Consider the following 19,452-nt stretch of genomic DNA (forward strand, 5'->3'; position numbering starts at 1 on the left):
AAGGATTTTCTCTACATGTGGATTCCACCTGTGGCATTACACACACAATGACTATCAATGTATGAGTTATTTCCAAGAATTTCGTTGATTGCACCGCCACATTTCGTTTCCTAATGGTTGTGCTTATACGACACAGATGAACATGTGCAACCAGTGCATAGAAATTAGTTGTTCAGACCACGGTGGACAGATTGAGGATGTCTAGATAATAAGAGCTATATTTTTGAAGGAATCACGTACCTATACCGAGGACCGTAAACATTTGCAAGTAAATCACAAACAATTGCCTACGTAATATTATGCGTGCAATATGGAAGGCATCGCATGGTATAGAAGTTAGTCATGATGCTCCTAGTAAATTTTCTGATTTAGTGTAGTTTCTTTCATACTTCGTTAATACGAAGCCAGTAAAGATATTGTTCTCCGCCTCTTCCACACTTATCATTAGCAATTTCTCAAATATTGCACGATATTCGCACGAATCAGTAGCTAGACCAACGCGCTCAAGGCAGTTTTCCTCCAAATATTGTTCATAATCAGTTCCGTCTTAATACTCTCGAATACTGCATGACAAACAGATGTCAGTAACTGTCTGGTATCCAATATTGCCTTTCCGCTTTCGTGTCTTTATCTTTCTCCGACGTTTGTTTGATGATTTTCTGAAGTTGTGGCAGCACGTGTGGCTGGATTTGTCTAAAATTCGACCTTCATTGTTGGTTGCGGGTTAAAGTGGAACCCGTGACCAGTAATTGTAATAATACAGGGTGATTTTTATTAACGGTTCAAAGGTTCCGAAGCGACTTAGATGACGCCGACAAGTAATTTAATGACACATGGGCCGCAAATGTCGATACGTATCCCAAAAGTGGGTGACAAATGTGGAACATGCGACTTCATCAGTGACATACATCGCCTCATTTACTGCGATAGGGCCTGTCGAGTCTATCGTCGCCAGTAGCGGGCATTGCTACACATAGCTCCGCTAGGCTACTCTACATCGCCAAAGAAACTGGTATAGGCATGCGTATTTAAGATATACGTAAAAAGGCAGAATACGACGGTGCGTTCGGCAACGCTTATATAAGTCCAAAAGCGCCTGGCGCAGTTGTTAGAACGGATGCTGCTGCTACAATGGCAGGTTATCAAAATTTAAGTGAGTTTGAACGTGGTGCTACAGTCGGCGTACGAGCAATGAGACACAGCATCTCCGAGGTAGCGATGAAGGGAGATTTTGCCGTACCTGCATTTCACGAGTGTACCGTGAATATCAGGAATACCGTAAAACATGAAATCTCTGACATCACTGGGGCCGGAAAATGATCCTCCAAGAACGGAACCTACGACTACTGAAGACAATCGTTCAAAGTGACAGAAGAGCAACCTTTACGCGAATGCTGCAGATATCAATGCGGAACCGTCAGCGTGCAAACTATTTCAAGAAACATCGTCGATATGGACATTCAGAGCCGAAGGCCCACTCGTGTACCCGTGATGACTGTACGACACAAAGCTTTTCGCCTCGCCTGGGCCCGTCAACACCCACACCGGACTGCTGATGACAGACGAGTCTCATTTCAAGTTGTATAGAGCCGATTGACGTGTACGGGTATGGAGACAAACTCATGAACCCATGGACCCTGCACATCAGGGACTATTCAAGCTGGTAGGGTCTCTGTAATGGTGTAGGGCGTGTGCAGTCGGAGTGACATGAGACCCCTGATACGTCTAGATACGACTCTGACAGGTGACACGTACGTAACCATTCTGTCTGATCACGTGCATCCATTCATGTCCATTGTACATTCCGATGGACTTGGGCAATTCCAGAAGTACTATGTGACGCCCCACACTTCCAGAATTGCTACAGAGTGGCTCCAGCAGTGCTCTTCTGAGCTTAAACACTTCGACCGTCCATCAGACTATCCAGACATGAACATTATTGAGCATATCTGGGATGCCTTTAACGTGCTGTTCAGAAGAGATCTCCACCTCCTCGTACTCTTACGGTTTTATGGGCAGCTCCTGCAGGATTCATGGTCTCAGTTTCCTCCAGAACCACTTCAGTTGAGTTCATCCCACGTCGTGTTGCGGCACTTCTGAGTCCTCGCGGGGCCTTAGACAATATTAGACAGGTGTACCAGTTTTTTTGTCTGTTCAGTGTAGCGCAGCCCTGCTTCTACCCGATGACGCAACACGCACAAACAATATGAATTAAACTAAGTGTACTTGACCAGGCCAGTCTCACAGATAGTCCAATAACGAATTAGAACCTACATGATATCTTCTTCTGGTCGCTTAATGAAGTAATATTGGAGAGAATGGCTCCGTACGAGAAGCGAAATGCCACCTTACATGCCGATCTGAGGCAGTCTCTCATCTTGTTTATCGGTTTGTATATATTCTTTAAGTCGTGCTTGCGAAGTATATGGCCGAATCTGTCCGTCACGTTTGAAATTTCTAGCAGAAAGGCCGTACCTTACGTTTGTTCTCCCGTCGTGACACTTCACCGACCGCTGCAGCAAACGACAGTTGCAAGTAACACATCGAGAAATACGACGGTAATGATCACGCAAAGATCCTCGAGCGCTGGATAGACAAGTACATAAATCTATCGACACAGACTCGACTCCAGTTCGCCATCAGTAACGGTGGGTGAATCATTTACTACAGCAGCCACTCGTACATGCGAGACGTCAGAAAGGTAGTTAAACAAACGTCGGACAAAAGTGCCGAGACGAACTGTTTCTGTACCAGACAGTTCTCATACATTATTGTTCATCTACATAAACAGTTATTTTGCTACCTTATTCACTAAGGATACAGATATTGGTCCTGTACTCGAAGGTTCGAATCCACCCTTACGCGTCTTTCCTACTGCGCTGACGGGAATCCCCCATAGTTCTAGAACTGAGATCGTATTGAGCGAAGGAGTGAGTCAGTCGGGATCGCAGCATGTTTTCAGGCCCGGTCCCGAGGGCACGCGCTTCCTGCGATCACGCATAAAAGTGAAATATTTTGTGGAAATATTGTAAAAGTCGCACTAGTGCAGCCATTATACGAGTAGGACACGGGTGTGTGTGAGCAAAGAGAGAATTTTTAAGCTCAGGATTAATATCGTATCAGGGTATCTGTTATATAATTAAACGGCAACCGCTTGTTAAAGAATCGGCAATGGTAAACTAGTATAAGCTTGAAATGAGTGAATGCTATAGTAGCGTGTCTGCGCTCAGAACAAGTAGGGATGTAATACTTGAATTTAAAGTTGAATAAATTAAGTGTGTCGCCCAAAATGTTCACGTATGTCAATCTCTTCATTATTACTAGAATATTTTGGAAAATAATGAATTGGAGAATAATATGGGAGAAGAGATAGGGCTTGCGACGTATGCTCGCTGTCAGAACTTCAGCTATCGGCGCATTTAACTGTCTACTTGTGAATCTCCCATGCCGATTTTTTCAATCCCCCAGACTACAGCAAGTAATAATCAACAGTAATTCAATAAATACTACTGCGGGGGGGGGGGGGGGGGGGGGGGGTCGGAGGCTTGCAAGATTCGAGTCTTTAAGGACAGCTGAACAAAGGAGTTTACAACAAATGAGATAGCTGTAATTTGGTAACATTCAGTGGGGAGCAGAAATGCAATGTACTTCCCCACTCTTTTGATATACCGCAATTCGTCCAGAACCAGTTGCCATCTCGCTGCAACACATAATTTACAAGCTGACGAACAATTACATGTCACTACAGGAACAAAGCAAGATTAGTCACATACTGAAATCTGAGCATCAAGATTGAAAGTAACAACAGTAATTATAATAGTAGATAAGTTTTTTCGTATCGCTTGCCACAGCCACAAAGTACTAAAAGACAGTTCCGTTTACACCGTGGCTGCTACACAAGCCGTCATTTACACTGCACGATCAGCTGATTTCGGGGATGTCTCATTTTCAAGCTCTATCGTCGTGACTATACACTGTCAGCCTGTCCAGGTGAAATGCACATTTCCATCAGCTATTCGCGAGATGTGAGTAAGAGTGATTTGTAACAAATAGTCCTTCAATAACTGTAGTAACGTTTGTACGACACATTCCAACATTCGTAAGAAGTTAATTGGGAAAATCTAAATCAAGATGGCGTTACACAACCTTATAAACTCGTAGCACTTAGAAATTTTCTATAGATTTTATTGATTTACAGGTACGGAATCAAACAGACATTAAACCCGAGTAAATGATATTAACAACTATTTCATTCATATCAGTACAGTATATTAACAAAATAATTAAGTGTATTCCAAGTTAACCCTCAACAAAATGGTTTTTGGCACGACAGAAGTTTGTAATTTGGGTTTCTAGTTTCTCAAACCACTGAGTGTCACTAACGAAACTCATTCTTGTGGAAACGTTCCGAATTCTTATACTACGGAGAGCTACGCGTATTTTAAATGAGAGCGGAGAAAAAGTGCCAGCATTAAAGAGATAGCAGACTGTTATGTGGAATGTTTCTTGTCTCTGTTGTGGTTCAACTCAACATGCTGTTTTTCAAATTATCACAGTAACAGTCTACTTCTTTCGACAGTGACAAATGGCGTGGTATACGCAGAGGTGTATGTAGCTACAGATTCAAATGCCATTCAAAGTATCCTGTACGCTTGGTTTACGTGAAAATCATTCTGTATTCGTCATTTTACCGTTTTTCGCCTTTTCTGAATTGCTTCAGAAATCATGGAGGTATATGTTCCGTCTTTGCTACTAAATGAAAGCAGTTTGTTTTTTGCCATGCGGTTTTCGCTTCGTTTATTTATGAACAATCATCAGTGGCGATTTCCAAAGTTCTTAATTCAAGTGAGTCATCCTGTGGATATGACTGCTCCATCTCCATAGTCCACCTGGAGATATAACTGCTCCGTCTCCCTAGTCCAGATCGCTGATTTTCCATGTTTTCTCGTTTACATTTATTACTACACTTCCTTTGCACTTTTAACTGTACGAAGACTGCATAAAACCGTCTCCAGGATGACATACATGGCCTACAAAACAATGGAAATCAGGAAGATGTTTCATAAATAAAAGTGAAACGCCTATGGGAAAAGGCAGATTCCTTTCATTTAGTAGCAAAGACGGAACCAAACACCACGAACTCTATATTATCTAACGAAGCCCAGTTTCCGTCCCGTCCTTCACACTCTGTAATACAAGTACTTCTATCACAAACGAATCGAAACCATGCCTATAACTTCTCCTACTTACGACAGAGACATACACAACCATTCCCACTTTGAGGCAGCTAGCTAGACACAGTAATTGTAGTACCTCTGGCTTAAAGGTAAAATTTAGTGTCTACATTGTAATGTACTATCGTTTGCACTGATTTCATAGAACTTTGAACTGTTTCAAGAGTTGATACTATCTTTGAGATTGACAGATTATTTTCCAAACAGAATTCCAATATCTTCTTAACACAAAAACGAACATTGAAGGGTCCCACGTTTTTCAGTAATTCTAGAAATATCATTTAACACATTACATCCTATAATCTGATTCTATCCTAGATCCACTATAGGTTTGTTCATTATTTTTTGTTAGTCTTCTACAAGAAGTAACTCTTGAAATTCTTAAAAATGTTAGCCCTCGCATCGGCCTCATATACCAGTTATATACAGCTGTTTCCAGAATTTCTCTAATTTATGCTCGTCTTTACAAAATATTTCCACGCTGACTCCCGCTCAACGTTTTGGGGAAAATTCACCGAATATGATACGTTATGGAACAGTTGCCCACATGTCACCAAGGTTGTTTCGATTACGCTGGGAAGTCCTAACGCATCCTCCATGCAGTCGCGGTCTTCCCCCGTGCGATTTTCATAGTTTTGGAGCCCTAAAGAAATATATTCGTGACCGTCGATTTGCTTCGGACGATGAGGTGCACGCCTGGGTAAAATGATGGTCCCGTGGACAACGGCAAACATTTTTCCATGTAAGCATTGATTTTTTTAGTCCCACAGTGGGATAAATGTATTAACAGTTCTGATGTTTACTTCTGAAGTAATAAAATGTTTTCATTTGATTGCCCCTTATACTAGCTAATAGCTACCCGCAGTCTAGAAGTAGCGTATGTCACTGGTAATCAAAACTACCTGGCTACAGCGTTCGAACATACCCAGTACGTGATTTATGAATGAAGTTCAGCTGCAATGGTCGCAGAATACTTCCGGTGTAAGGAGTCACCCTCGTTCTGCCAACAGCCTTGTCGAAGAGGGCAGAGTTGCAAGACATCCCCTTGCCGCTAGGATGGCAAAGTGCTCCTAAAAGACAGGAGAATCAGCAATGACCAACAGTAAGAGGATGAAGACTGCAATTAAGGCCACTGCATTAAAGACACACACAGTGTATCCACGGGACATGCGGCCGGTAACTGGGAAGAAGCATCGTCATGGTATTTCCAATGGCGAGAAATTTCAAATTAGTCCTCCATCCTGATCTCTGGGAGCGATATGAAAAGGAGAACGTAACAATAACAAAACGATTAAAGTGCCAACGAAAGGGTAACTTTCTACTAACTGGAGCTTAAACAGTCAGGATCCTGAACTTGACATGGAAGCTAGAAAATCTGAAAAGGGACATGAAAACGCTCACATTACGTATAGTACAGATCAGTAATCTGAAATCAAAGGAGTTCAAAAATTTATGTTCAGGCAAATATATGGTAGCATCAAGTGCAGCAGACAGTGGTATAACGAGAGTAGGATTCATTATGAATAGGAAGGTAGGGCTGAGAGTGGCTTACTGTGAATAGTTTAGGGATAGGGTTGTTCACATCAGAATATCCAGCAAACCAGTGCCAACAACAATAGTTCAAGTACACATTCGGACGTCCCTTGCATATGATGGTGGTAGAAAAAGTACATGAAGATACATACCAGATAATATACAATGCAAGGGAGGATGATAATCTAATAATTATGGAGGGCAATAACGCTGTATTAGGGGTGAGAATAGAAGGAAGTGTTACTGGAGTATACGGACTTGGTAGTAGGAATGAGAGGGGACCGAGACTAATTGATTTCTGCAATACTTTTCAGCTACTAGTAGAGAACACACTGTTCAAAAATCGCAAGACGAGGAGCTCCTATATGGGAAAGGCCTGGGGACACACAAAGATTCCCGCTGAATAGATCATGGTCAGATAATTACATTGTAAGGTTTCTAAATGAGAAGAAAAATATTGCCGTGTCAGTTTATGTTTTCCTCCTTGAGAAGTTGACGTTGACTCACAAATTTACCACCACGCGCATCTGACCCATTTAGAAAAGTGACCGCGAGAGCAGTTGACCACTTCAAGAGTAGGTAAGATTCTCGGTTTGTGATCAAATCGGGATCATCCGCGTTTTCCACCTGCTTGTTCTCTGCTCTGAGCTTAAGAGTGGAATTCTTATATAAGACTGGCCTGGCAGTGGTTTAAAGTGTCACAGACATGAGGCGGATTACATGGTGGGAATTTACCTCCAGACTGGTTTGATTCAGCTGTCCACGCAGCTCTAGCCTGTGCAAGCCTCTTCATCTACGAGTAACTATTGTAACCTACATGTTTCTGAATCTGCTTACTGTATTCATCTCTTGGTCTCCCTCTGCACGTTTCTCTCCAGTACTAAACTGCTGATCCCTTGATGCCTCAGAGTGTGTCCTACCAACCGACCCCTTCTTTTAGTCAGGTTCTGCCACAGATTTCTCTTCTCCCCAGTTCGATTCAGTGCCTTCTCATTAGTTACGTGATCTACACATCTAATCTTCATCATTCTTCCGCAGCACCACATTTCAAAAGCTTCTATTCTTTTCTTGTCTGAACTGTTTATCTTCCATGTTCCACGTCAATGCAAATACTTTCAGAAATAATTACTGGCACTTAAATCTATAATCGATGTTGACAAATTTCTCTTTTTCAGAAAAGCTTTTCTTGCCATTGCCAATCTACATTTCATATTCTCCCTACTTCGACCTTCACCAGTTATTTTGCTTCCCAAAGAGCAAAACTCGTTTTCTACTTTAAGTGTTTAATTTCCTGATATAATTCTATCAGAATCACCTAATTTAATTCGGATGCATTCCATTATCCATTTTTTGCTTCCATTGTTGTTCGTCTTATACCCTCCTTTGAATACACTGTCCATTCCATTCCACGGCTCTTCCACGTACTTTGCTGTCTTGGACAGAATTACAATGTCATCAGCCAACCTCAATGTTTTATTTCATCTCCCTGAACTTTAATTCCTACTCCAAATTTTTCTTTTGTTTCCTTTACTGCATGCTCAGTATACAAATTGAGTAACATAGGGAATAGGCTATAACGCTGTCTAACTCCCTTCTCAACCACTGCTTCCCTTTCACACCCCTAGGCTCTTGTAAGTGCCATCTCGTTTCTGTTTAAATTGTAAATACCTTTTCGCTCCCTGTATTTTACCCCTGCCACCTTTAGAATTTGAAAGAGAGAATTCCAGTCAACATTTTCAAAAGCTTCCTCTAAGTCTACAAATGCTAATAACATAAGTTTGCTTTTCCTTAACTTATATTCCATGGGAAAGTGTAGGGTCAATATTGCCTCGCATGTTGCTACATTTCTCCTGGATCCAAACTGATCTTCCCCGAGGTCAGTTTCACCAGTTTTTCCATTCTTCTATTCTTCTATAATGGACTAGTGTTAGTATTTGCAATAATATGCAATAATAGTGTCATACACGGGGTAAAAGTCATTTAAATAGACAAACGCCGGGGGGGGGGGGGGGGCTACAGAGGACCCTAAAACACATTTCACTAATGTCGTAATAACTGGGGACCATTTTTTAATCCGGTAGAGAGCATCATCGCTCTCAGCAATCGTGAAATTGCAGACAACACGGGGACGAATCAGACGAATGTAAGAAACATCGTTCATTAGTAGATGTTAATCCATTTCACTTACAACATATGCACAACCTGCAACCAGATGATTATCACTCAGAGCACAGTTTTCGCTGTTGTTCCTGGAACAGTGTAATATCCATCCTACATTTCTGTGCACTGTGCACCATTCCGATATAATGGGATCTTCGACATCCACAATATGCATGTTTTGAGAGACGTTATGCCACATTCACATGCGCTCATCAATTGCGGTTCTATGGGAATGTGAGGGCAGGTGTTGTTGGTGACGGGTTTAATTGGGCCATAACCCTACCAAGTCAATTACATGACAGGTATTGTTACAAGTTCCTCTCCAGAACATTTCCAGAGTTGCTGGATGACAATCAACTCGCTACAACAAAACATATGTTGTTCCAGCATGACGGGGCGCCGGCACGTTTTAGATGTCCTGTCCGTCGATTTTTGAATCGACATCTTCCAGAAAAGAGGATTGATAGTGGCGGTCCTGTACCATAGCTTACTCGATTCCCTGATCTGACCCCTTTGATCTCTTTTGTGTGACGAGAGATTGTATTTTTGTCTACAAAACTGATGCTCAGTCAGAAGAGGATCTGGTTGCCAGAATAGTAGCAGCAGCAGTAGGAATTAAGGCGACTCGTACGGTCTTTGACCGTGTTAGAATATGATCCACCAGTACAACCTCTGTTTGCAATTCAATGGAGGCATTTCTGAACCTCTACTACTACTGAAGTAATTGTGTTGTGTTAATGTTGTCGTCTCTTAGTGATAAAGAAATAAAACATGTTCAAGTTATTTTTTGTCATCACAGGAATACATATCAACAAAAGTGTTTTCATTGCTTCCCAAAATTTGTTAGTTTAATTAATTTTCATCTAGAGAAAACTCAGTCTGTCGGTTCAAAAAATCCGCATAAGAAAATATGATATTAGAGAAAAGTTTTTGTTTCGGCTTCGAATACTGTATGTATCAAACAAACACAACACGTGCCGAGACCATTACAGTCAAGACCGCTTCTGGAAATGACTACTGCATACAATGGAAGCTTTAATAAGCATATGGAAGCATAATTTAGTCATCCCCAGAATACATCACGCTGACACAGAGTAACATCGCCTCTAGCCTTGAAAATGGCCACAATTCGGGGGTTAATACTCCATACGTATCTTTAGGAACTCCCTTACACAGTTGAAATTACTCAATAATGGTCAAATCCCGTGGGACTACGGAAATGTGTAGATGTTGATTTGTCCGTCTTACCTGCTGTTCCAAATACTTCTTGACCTTTTCCCATAGGTTGACACCTGGAAATCTAGAGCGCTAGTCGAGGTGCGATCGCGACCCTGAGTATTCGTCCGACAAAGAGCGTTAGCGTGTATCTACATCTACATCGACGTACATACCCCGAAAGCCACTCTGCTGCGCGTGCCGAAGGGTGCCCTGCACCACTGCTAGTCGTCTCCTTTCCCGTCCCAGTCGCAGAGCGATGGAAAAATCACAGTCTATAAGCCTCTGTATAAACCCTAATTTCTGCTACCTTATCTTCGTGTTCTTACGCCAAATGTGTGTTGGCGGCAGAGGAATCGCTCTGCAGTCAGCTTCAAATGTCGGTTCTCTAAATGTTCTCAGTAGTGTTCCTCGAAAAGAACGTCGCCTCCCCTCCAGGAATTCCAATTTGAGTTCCCAAAGCATCACCCTAACACTTATGAGTTGTTCAAAATTACCGGTTACAAGCTAGTAGCCCGCTTCGATATATTCCTTTCACCTGACTCAGTGCGGCTCCCAAACATTCGAGTGGTATTCAAGAACTGGTCGGTCTAGAGTCCTATGTGCTGCCTCCTTTCCTAAATATTTACCCGATAAACCAAAGTCAACCATTCATCTTCCCTACCACAATCTTCACATGCTCGTTCCATTTCTTATCGCTTGGCAGCGTTACACCAAGATATTTAAACGACGTGACTGTTTCACGAAGGACAGTAGTTATGCTACTAAGTTCCAATTCGAAAACAATTTACTAAACTTATATCTGTGCTTAACATTCATAAATCTACAAATATGAAAAAATGTTTTCCATTACCTCGGTTTCGAGAGTTCCGGAACCTGTACAGAATATACGAATAGATATCAACATAAACATCATTTCCGTCCTTTCTATTACTTACGAAAACCACACATTGCATGTACCACCATACAGCGAGACCTTTACAGCTGGTTCGTTATTTTTGGTTGTTTGGGGGAAGAGACCAAACTGCGAGGTCATCGGTCTCATCAGATTAGGGAACGATGGGGAAGGAAGTTGGCCGTGCCCTTTCAAAGGAACCATCCCGGCATTTGCCTGGATAGATTTAGGGAAATCACGGAAAACCAGTGTGCTAACCACTGCGCCACCTCGCTCGGTTTACAGCTGGTGGTTCACCGGTACCTCTTATACCCAGTAGCACATCCTCTTACATTGATGCATGCCTGTATTCGTCGTGGCATACTATCCGCAAGTTCATCAAGGTACTCGTGGTCCAAGTTGTCCCACTCCTCAACGGTGATTCGACGTAGATCCCTTAGAGCGGTTGGTGGGTCACGTCGTCCATAAACAGCACTTTTCCATCCATCCCAGGACTGTTCGACAGAGTTCATGTCTGGAGAACATACCGCCCACACTAGTCGAGTGGTGTCGTTATTCTGAAGGAACTCTTTCACAAGATGTGCACGATGGAGGATGAATTGTCGTCCGTGAAGACGAATTCCTCGCCAATATGCTGCCGATATGGTTGCACTATCGGTCGGAGGATGGCATTCACGTATCCTATAGCCATTACGGCACCTTCCATGACCACCAGCGGCGTACGTCTGCTCCATATAATGCCACCCCAAAACAGCAGTAAACCTCCACCTTGCTACATTCGCTGGACTGTGTGTCTAAGGCGTTCATCCGGAACGGGTTGCCTCCAAACCCGTCTCCGGCGGTTTTCTGGTTGAAGGCATATGTGACACTCATCGGTGAAGAGAACGTGATGCCAATTCCTAGCGGTCCCTTCGGCATGTTATTGGGTGCATCTGTACCGTTCTGCATGGTGTGGTGGTTCCAAAGATGGACCTCGCCATGGATGCCGGAAGAAAAGTTTCACATCGTGCAGCCTACTGTGCACAGTTTGAGTCGTAACAGGGCGTCCTGTGGCTGCACGAGACGGATTCTTCAACATGGTGACGTTGCTTTGGTTCATTCCGAGAAGCCTGGACTCTTCCCTTGTTGAGAGGCCTTCCTGGCACAAAGTAACAATGAGTATGCCGCCGAACCGTGGTATTGACCGTCTAGGCATGGTTGAACTACAGAGAACACGAGTCGTGTACCTCCTACATGGTGGAATGACTGGAAATGATCGGCTGTTTGACCCCTTCCGTCTAATACGCACTGCTCATGCATGGTTGCTCACATCTTTGGGCAGGTTTACTGGCATCTCTGAAGAGTCAAAGGGACTGTGTTTTTGATACGATATCCACATTCAACGCCTATCTTCAGGAGTTCTCGGAACCGGCGTGATGCAAAACGTTTTTTGATTTGTGTATATGTGACACTAGGGGTCCTACCTATGACTGGCGCAAAGAACATGTGAGTTATTTTACAAGTAATATACTTACCTAAAACTCTCGCACACACATACACACACACACACACACACACACACACACACACACACACACACACACACAAGGAGTTAACATTTTCAATTTTACTTTTTTCTGATATGTTCACTCTACATTTATACATTGTTTAGCTTAAATTTTTCCAACGACGTCAGTATTCCACTATCAAAGATGCCAGTTACTCAGTTTTTGTACGTTTCGCTTCGTGTGTAATAGCTTTTACAGTGTTTTTTACCAATACTGTACTAACATAGATGAGGACAGTCAGTTATAGTCTGATAGTGACGTTGTATGTTAGAAAAAGTCCCACTTAAAACATCTATGCTGGTATTTGTGCTTTCTATTCGTAAATCTACATTCTGTTCTACCGGTGTTAACTGTGAGTGTCGGATAGAACCAATCAGGCACATCAGAAATAATCTGATATTTTAATAACGTACACAGAGTGTCCTTCTTTTATTGCCGTGATCAGTGAAAGTCTTTGTCTGCAAATTACTCTGAAGGAACAAATGTCAACGTATTTATCCATGTAAATATTTTGAAGAGATAACCACTACCGCTGTAATGTTGACACTGTATAACGAAGATATGATTGCTAGCGCTGGACAGTTAGCGGGTGTCCGAGGAGGCATTTGGGTGTAGTCTAGTGCGGCTGCAGTAGCGTGCGTTTTGTGATGTGGCATCGAAGAAGGAATCCGCACGCTGTTTATGCAGATAATCGGAGAGGAGCTGGCTGGCTTCAGCTGCCGATGGTAAGGTGTATGTTTCGGAATGATTTAGCTGTAAAGTATTACATTTTTAAGACATACGTATATATTTACCGCTGAGAAGGTCCGATAAGTGGAGATAAGGTTTTAACATTCTTAAAAATTTTCCTGTTTTTGAGAAACAACTGACGCAGAAATTATTGTTTTGCTCTGCTACCCAAAGCCAACAACTATACTTCAGATAATTACTGACACAAAAAAAGGAAACAGGTAAGTCCTTTTCTTGTGAGATTACCATTTATTTAGTTCACCTAAAGATGAGTTAATAGGTTATCACATCGACTATTGATAGAAAGTTTAAGGAAACAATGTGTATCTGCATTGATGACGAACCGGAAAGGTATTTAATCACATTGTCGCTTGGAACGATGGACTAATTGTACCAAAAATTCGGATGACCATGTTGGAAATTTCGTCGGAAATTTTGTACTTTTCCTGTAATACATTTAGAAAGTTCAGTGTATAACACTCTCGACCTTTTAAAAATACGTTCCCCAATAAAAGTGACAATCGGTGGTAAAGATACCTCTGTTTTGGGAGTACATACAAGTTAAAATCATGTGTAAAGCTAATTAAAAGTGTGGACATCATTCGGATGAATAGTGTTGTTCTTTTTCAGAGGTAGATTAGTGAATTATTTATCTCTATCTCAACTACCTTTTTAAAGACATTTTTTAAAATCAACTAGTACTGTAATGACTCATTTCGCCTTTTTCTACGCTTAGGAAACAGCTACAGTACAAAAATTATTTCCCTAATTAAATTATTTCATTTGTTGTACAATATTTAGGAGTAAAACTTTGCATAACTGATTATTTGGTACTTTTGTTGTGATGAGATAATACAGTGAAATTATGCGTGAATGATTATTTGGTACTTCTTCTATGATGAGATAATCTACTTGGATTTTTATTACGATTTCACTTTAGTTGACGGGCTTTATTCTCTGACATTTACGAACTGTTGTTAGTTCATTTTGAAGTAGTGGTGTGCCGTGCACATCCGCTGCTTTGCCGGTAGTTGGCAGTACTGTGTCGTGTACCTACCGCTAATCTATTTCATGTAAGACGTTTTTACGGCCTAGACGTTCTCGTCGCACGAGATATTATGGTACTGTAAACTGTGACATCTTCTTAGGTAAGAATGAAACGCTTGCAACGGATCATTATTATTTGCGTGCATGAGATAGAGCATTGATGTATAACGTATACTGCTGATAGCGATTCGTTTAACTGAATAGTAATGCTATAAGACTGCTCGTTGGCTGTATGCTGGTGATATATATATATATATTAGAAATGTGAACAACGGAAACTGGATCGAGTTTGTCTAAGATAACGCATTCTGGGGTGGTTTAACACAAAGCCGTCCTATAGCAGCTGGTAGCCTATCAAAATTCACATTTCAGATTATTTCTGTCTTTCATTAACTTTAGAAAATCGGACTGAATAAGATACGTCCTACACGTTTCATGTGCCAGGTGACTGGGGGACTATTTCTTAACTGAAATGCTGACTCTCATTTAATAGATTTATTTTCTACTTCGATGAAAACTTTAGAAGCCGACACATTGCAATTTGTCTTTAGTTACAAAACTTCAGCGTTTCCTCTCATGGGTAGGACAATGACAAAACGAAAACGCTACACGAATAATTTCATATATGACACATAATTTCATAATAACGCAAAAGACATATGACACATAATTTCGTAATAACACAAAAAATACGTAAGTGTGCCACACCGTCCTTAACGGAAAAATCGTCATTCATTCATTAGGACTCACTTATCGTCATGCATGAATTACACCACTACAAATTTAAGGTAAGCCACTGCTGAAGGTAGATAACCTCTATCAGAGAAAATATTCTGGACAAAAATGATGTACTATTGGCGCCAAAATGAAGTGCGAACTGAACTCACAAAGAAAGTACCAAAAATAATTAAATGTCGCGACAGAAGTTTCTCGATCTACCATTCGATACGCAATCTGCACTCATTGAGCTAAAAGTAAAGCTTATAACTCGGGAAACAGCTACATGAACTGATGATTCCTGTTGTATGCTCACTACCACAAAGCAAAATTTCACAAACACATTACAGAGAAAACTATTGCAAATAAATTAAAACCGTAACCTGCACCGATGAAGGTGTGTTGAATGTGTGCTATGAGCATACCCTGTCGTTAATTTTTAGCCATATTACCTCATTTCTATCTCACCAAATGTGCGAGCTGCTGTTCTCCAGCGTCCGGTCCGTCTCATGGCTGGCCCCGCAGTGCTCTCCACTCGCCAAAATCCGACAAACGTTCCTATTCAGACGCGGTGGTGGGGAGACTCACCTCACACCCGCACCAATTTTGTAACCTACCCTCGTGCCTGTTTTCATCTTTGCCTGCTGCTATGGCCTGCCTGCCGTTATTCTTGTAATGTTGTCAATGACTGCTTTTCCCTTAAACTGTTCCCTTTTGTCCATGCTCCCGCTACGTTTGACTTCCATTCATACCCATGCACACTCATACAGGCTGGAGCAATGAGCTACATGTAAACATCGTGTGACCTCTTTTTGAAATGATGAAAAATAAACAAATGCGACAAATATTCCTTTCACCCAGCGAAGTATTAAAGCTGCTAGCAAACAATGAAAACTTATAGAAAACATAATTAGTTCCTACTGTAACCTGAGGCAAAACGAAAGTAACGCCTCAGTATGAACTGTAATAGGATTGTCACCTCAGAACTTTATGTTTGTATCTAGATCTAGAACTACACTCTGCCAATTACTCTATGGTGGGTGGAAGATCGTACATGTTGTTGTACTCTGATATCCCTCTTTCCTGCTCCACTCACGTTTTGCCTCTGAGAAAAGCACAGCACCGTAAAGCTCGAATTTCTTTCATTTTCCCGTCGTAGTCACTTCACGAAGCGTGTGTGTGTCAGGAAGTAATTTGTTGTCCGACTGTTTTTAAAACTCACAGAACTTAAACAATAAACCTCCTCAAGATGTGAACTGCTAATGGATTACTTCGCCTTTATGAGCACTGCGTCAAATTCTTTACTCACGTTGAGGGTCAACGGACAGTCCGTGCACTAATCATCGACTCACCTTCGGTCTTCTTGTGTTTCGTTACTGTCTTCTGGCGACCAACAGCATCGTCCGTGAAAAGCCTTACAGTTTTGTTGGCCAACACGTTACCAAATGTGTTACTCAAACTAACTCCACCGGTTTCGAAGATATGTAGAAGGAAAGAGTGTAAAATGTCGTCTACAATTCCAACAGACCACGGAGACAGTCTACTCCTAGAAGCCACCGTTTTAAAGAAACTATTCGAATATTCTCTCAAGAAAATTAAGAAAATCACTGGCAGCCCAAATCAAAATCGTGAGGGATTCTGAAAGCTGCTACTTGTGAATTTAAGCACAGCGAGTTAAAAATACTGTGACACTGTATCTACGTGAGGTGAGAAATCAATCCATGAAGCACAGACCTCAAGCCATTCATTGTTATTATAGCTTTGCAATATAACAGAACATGCACAGCCATGTTTCAGTACGAGCGGGCAAGTCCATGTACACAGATATCCACGAATTATTAGTGAGGACGCCTTACTATTATTTCCAAAACCATGGAGGTACGCCTGTGCATTTTCTATGAGGAAACCCACTGTAGTCTTGAAGTAAGGTAGCTGCCTTTCCGTCAGGCGCAACCAACGTTGCGCTTTATAACCAGTGAATGCGAAACATATGGCGGCGAGTTTGGATATGTAGCTTAGCGCTGCAACAGTACGAGGGTGGTCCGGAAAGTAAGTACCGATAGGTTGCGAAATGGAAACCACAGTGAAAACCAGAAACTTTTTATTTGCAACAGTTAGGTACAGGCGAACTACCCTCAGACTTCAAGAAGAATATAATAATTCCAGTCCCAAAGAAAGCAGGCGTTGACAGATGTGAAAATTACCGAACTATCAGTTTAATAAGTCACTGCAAAATACTAACGCGAATTCTTTACAGACGAATGGAAAAACTAGTAGAAGACGACCTCGGGGAAGATCAGTTTGGATTCCGTAGAAATGTTGGAACACGTGAGGCAATACTGACCCTACGACTTATCTTAAAAGCTAGATTAAGGAAGGGCAAACCTACGTTTCTAGCATGTGTAGACTTAGAGAAAGCTTTTGACAATGGTGACTGCAAAACTCTCTTTCAAATTGTGAAGGTGGCAGGGGTAAAATACAGGGAGCGAAAGGCTATTTACAATTTGTACAGAAACCAGATGGCAATTATAAGAGTTGAGGGACACGAAAGGGAAGCAGTTGTTGGGGTAGGGAGTGAGACAGGGTTGTAGTCTCTCCCCGATGTTATTCAATCTGTATATTGAGCAAGCAGCAAAGGAAAGAAAAGAAAAATTTGGAGTAGGTATTAAAATCCATGGAGAAGAAATAAAAACTTTGAGGTTCGCCGATGACATCGTAATTCTGTCAGAGACAGCAAAGGACTTGGAATAGCAGTTGAACGGAATGGATAGTGTCTTGAAAGGAGGATATAAGATGAACATCAACAAAAGCAAAACGAGGATAATGGAATGTAGTCAAATTAAGTCGGGTGATGCTGAGGGAATTAGATTAGGAAATGAGACACTTAAAGTAGAAAAGGAGTTTTGCTATTTGGGGAGGATATAAAATGTAGACTGGCAATGGCAAGGAAAGCGTTTCTGAAGAAGAGAAATTTGTTAACATCGAGTATAGATTTATGTGTCAGGAAGACATTTCTGAAAGTATTTGTATGGAGTGTAGCCATGTATGGAAGTGAAACATGGACGATAAATAGTTTGGACAAGAAGAGAATAGAAGCTTTCAAAATGTGGTGCTACAGAAGAATGCTGAAGATTAGATGGGTAGATCACATAACTAATGAGGAAGTATTGAATAGGATGGGGAGAAGAGAAGTTTGTGGCACAACTTGACCAGAAGAAGGGATCGGTTGGTAGGATATGTTCTGAGGCATCAAGGGATCACCAATTTAGAATTGGAGGGCAGCGTGGAGGGTAAAAATCGTAGAGGGAGACCAAGAGATGACTACACTAAGCAGATTCAGAAGGATGTAGGTTGAAGTAGGTACTGGGAGATGAAGAAGCTTGCACAGGATAGAGTAGCATGGAGAGCTGCATCAAACCAGTCTCAGGATTGAAGACCACAACAACAACAACAACAGGCACACCTTCCATATACGTCCCTACATAGTCGCCTCTCCAGCTTCGAGAGACACTGCCTAACACACCTGAGCAAAGCTTTACCGGATTTTCCCAGTGGTTTCCATTTCGCGACCGATCGTAACGTACTTTCTGGACAACCCTCATACATAAATTCGTAACCCTAAACGTCATAAGTTACCTTACATTACGAATGTGGATGCACTAAACGACTGTGATAAGACTTTCAAATGACAGAGCATAGCTGTGAGTCGTCCTTTGCTTTCAATTGTATTAGGCAGATCTATATTTCGGCTAGTGCCTAGCCATTATCAATGCACTGCTTTGTAGCATCAATGTATGTCCTAGTACGTCACTTCCCTGTTGTTTGGACTAACGTTCTGAGACATGCATTGATACTGTGAATTAGCGCATTGATAATCACTAGGCACTAGCAAATATCAAAATTTGCCTAATTAAACCTGAAAGGAAAGGACGACTGATTGCTGTGCTCTATCACGTGAAAGCCGAAACGTTATGTTGTGTTGCTTAGTAGCATATTGATCTCTCTATGGAAGGCCATAAAACAGTGATGCAGCGATCCTCAGTGACACAGATTCAAGACGTCCTTGTTAGGTTTTAGAAGGTATTAGGCAGTAGATTTCTATACACAGGTTATGCAGTCTCCCGTGAATTATTAGTCGTTGGTTTGTTGGCATGGAACAGGCACCCGACAGTGTCCCAAATGTGTCCCGTAGGGTTCTGACCCGATCGAACAAATCTGGTAGCCAAGACATCAACATAAGTTCACTATAACGTTTTCCAAACTATTGTAGCATGATTCAGGCACTGTGACATTTACAGCTATCTTGCTGGAAGATGCGAACACGGTTATGGAAGAGATAAAGCGTGAAGAAATTCAGGTGATCTGGAATAATGTT

At 41.7% G+C, this 19,452-nt stretch overlaps 1 protein-coding gene across 2 annotated transcripts in view; it reads left to right on the forward strand.

Moving 5' to 3' along the window:
• The first annotated feature begins 13,181 nt into the window (after positions 1-13,181).
• The window catches only part of LOC126354546 (uncharacterized), a 42,098-nt gene continuing 35,827 nt past the window's right edge, over positions 13,182-19,452 (forward strand). For both annotated transcript variants that reach the window (XM_050004286.1, XM_050004287.1), the window contains exon 1: positions 13,182-13,309. In XM_050004286.1, coding sequence (XP_049860243.1) covers positions 13,232-13,309 — 78 coding nt within the window. In that variant the 5' untranslated portion in view covers positions 13,182-13,231. The remainder of the gene's footprint in view (positions 13,310-19,452) is intronic.

This window comes from Schistocerca gregaria, chromosome 3, assembly GCF_023897955.1.
Source record: "Schistocerca gregaria isolate iqSchGreg1 chromosome 3, iqSchGreg1.2, whole genome shotgun sequence".
In the NCBI taxonomy this organism is placed as follows: Eukaryota; Metazoa; Arthropoda; class Insecta; order Orthoptera; family Acrididae; genus Schistocerca; species Schistocerca gregaria.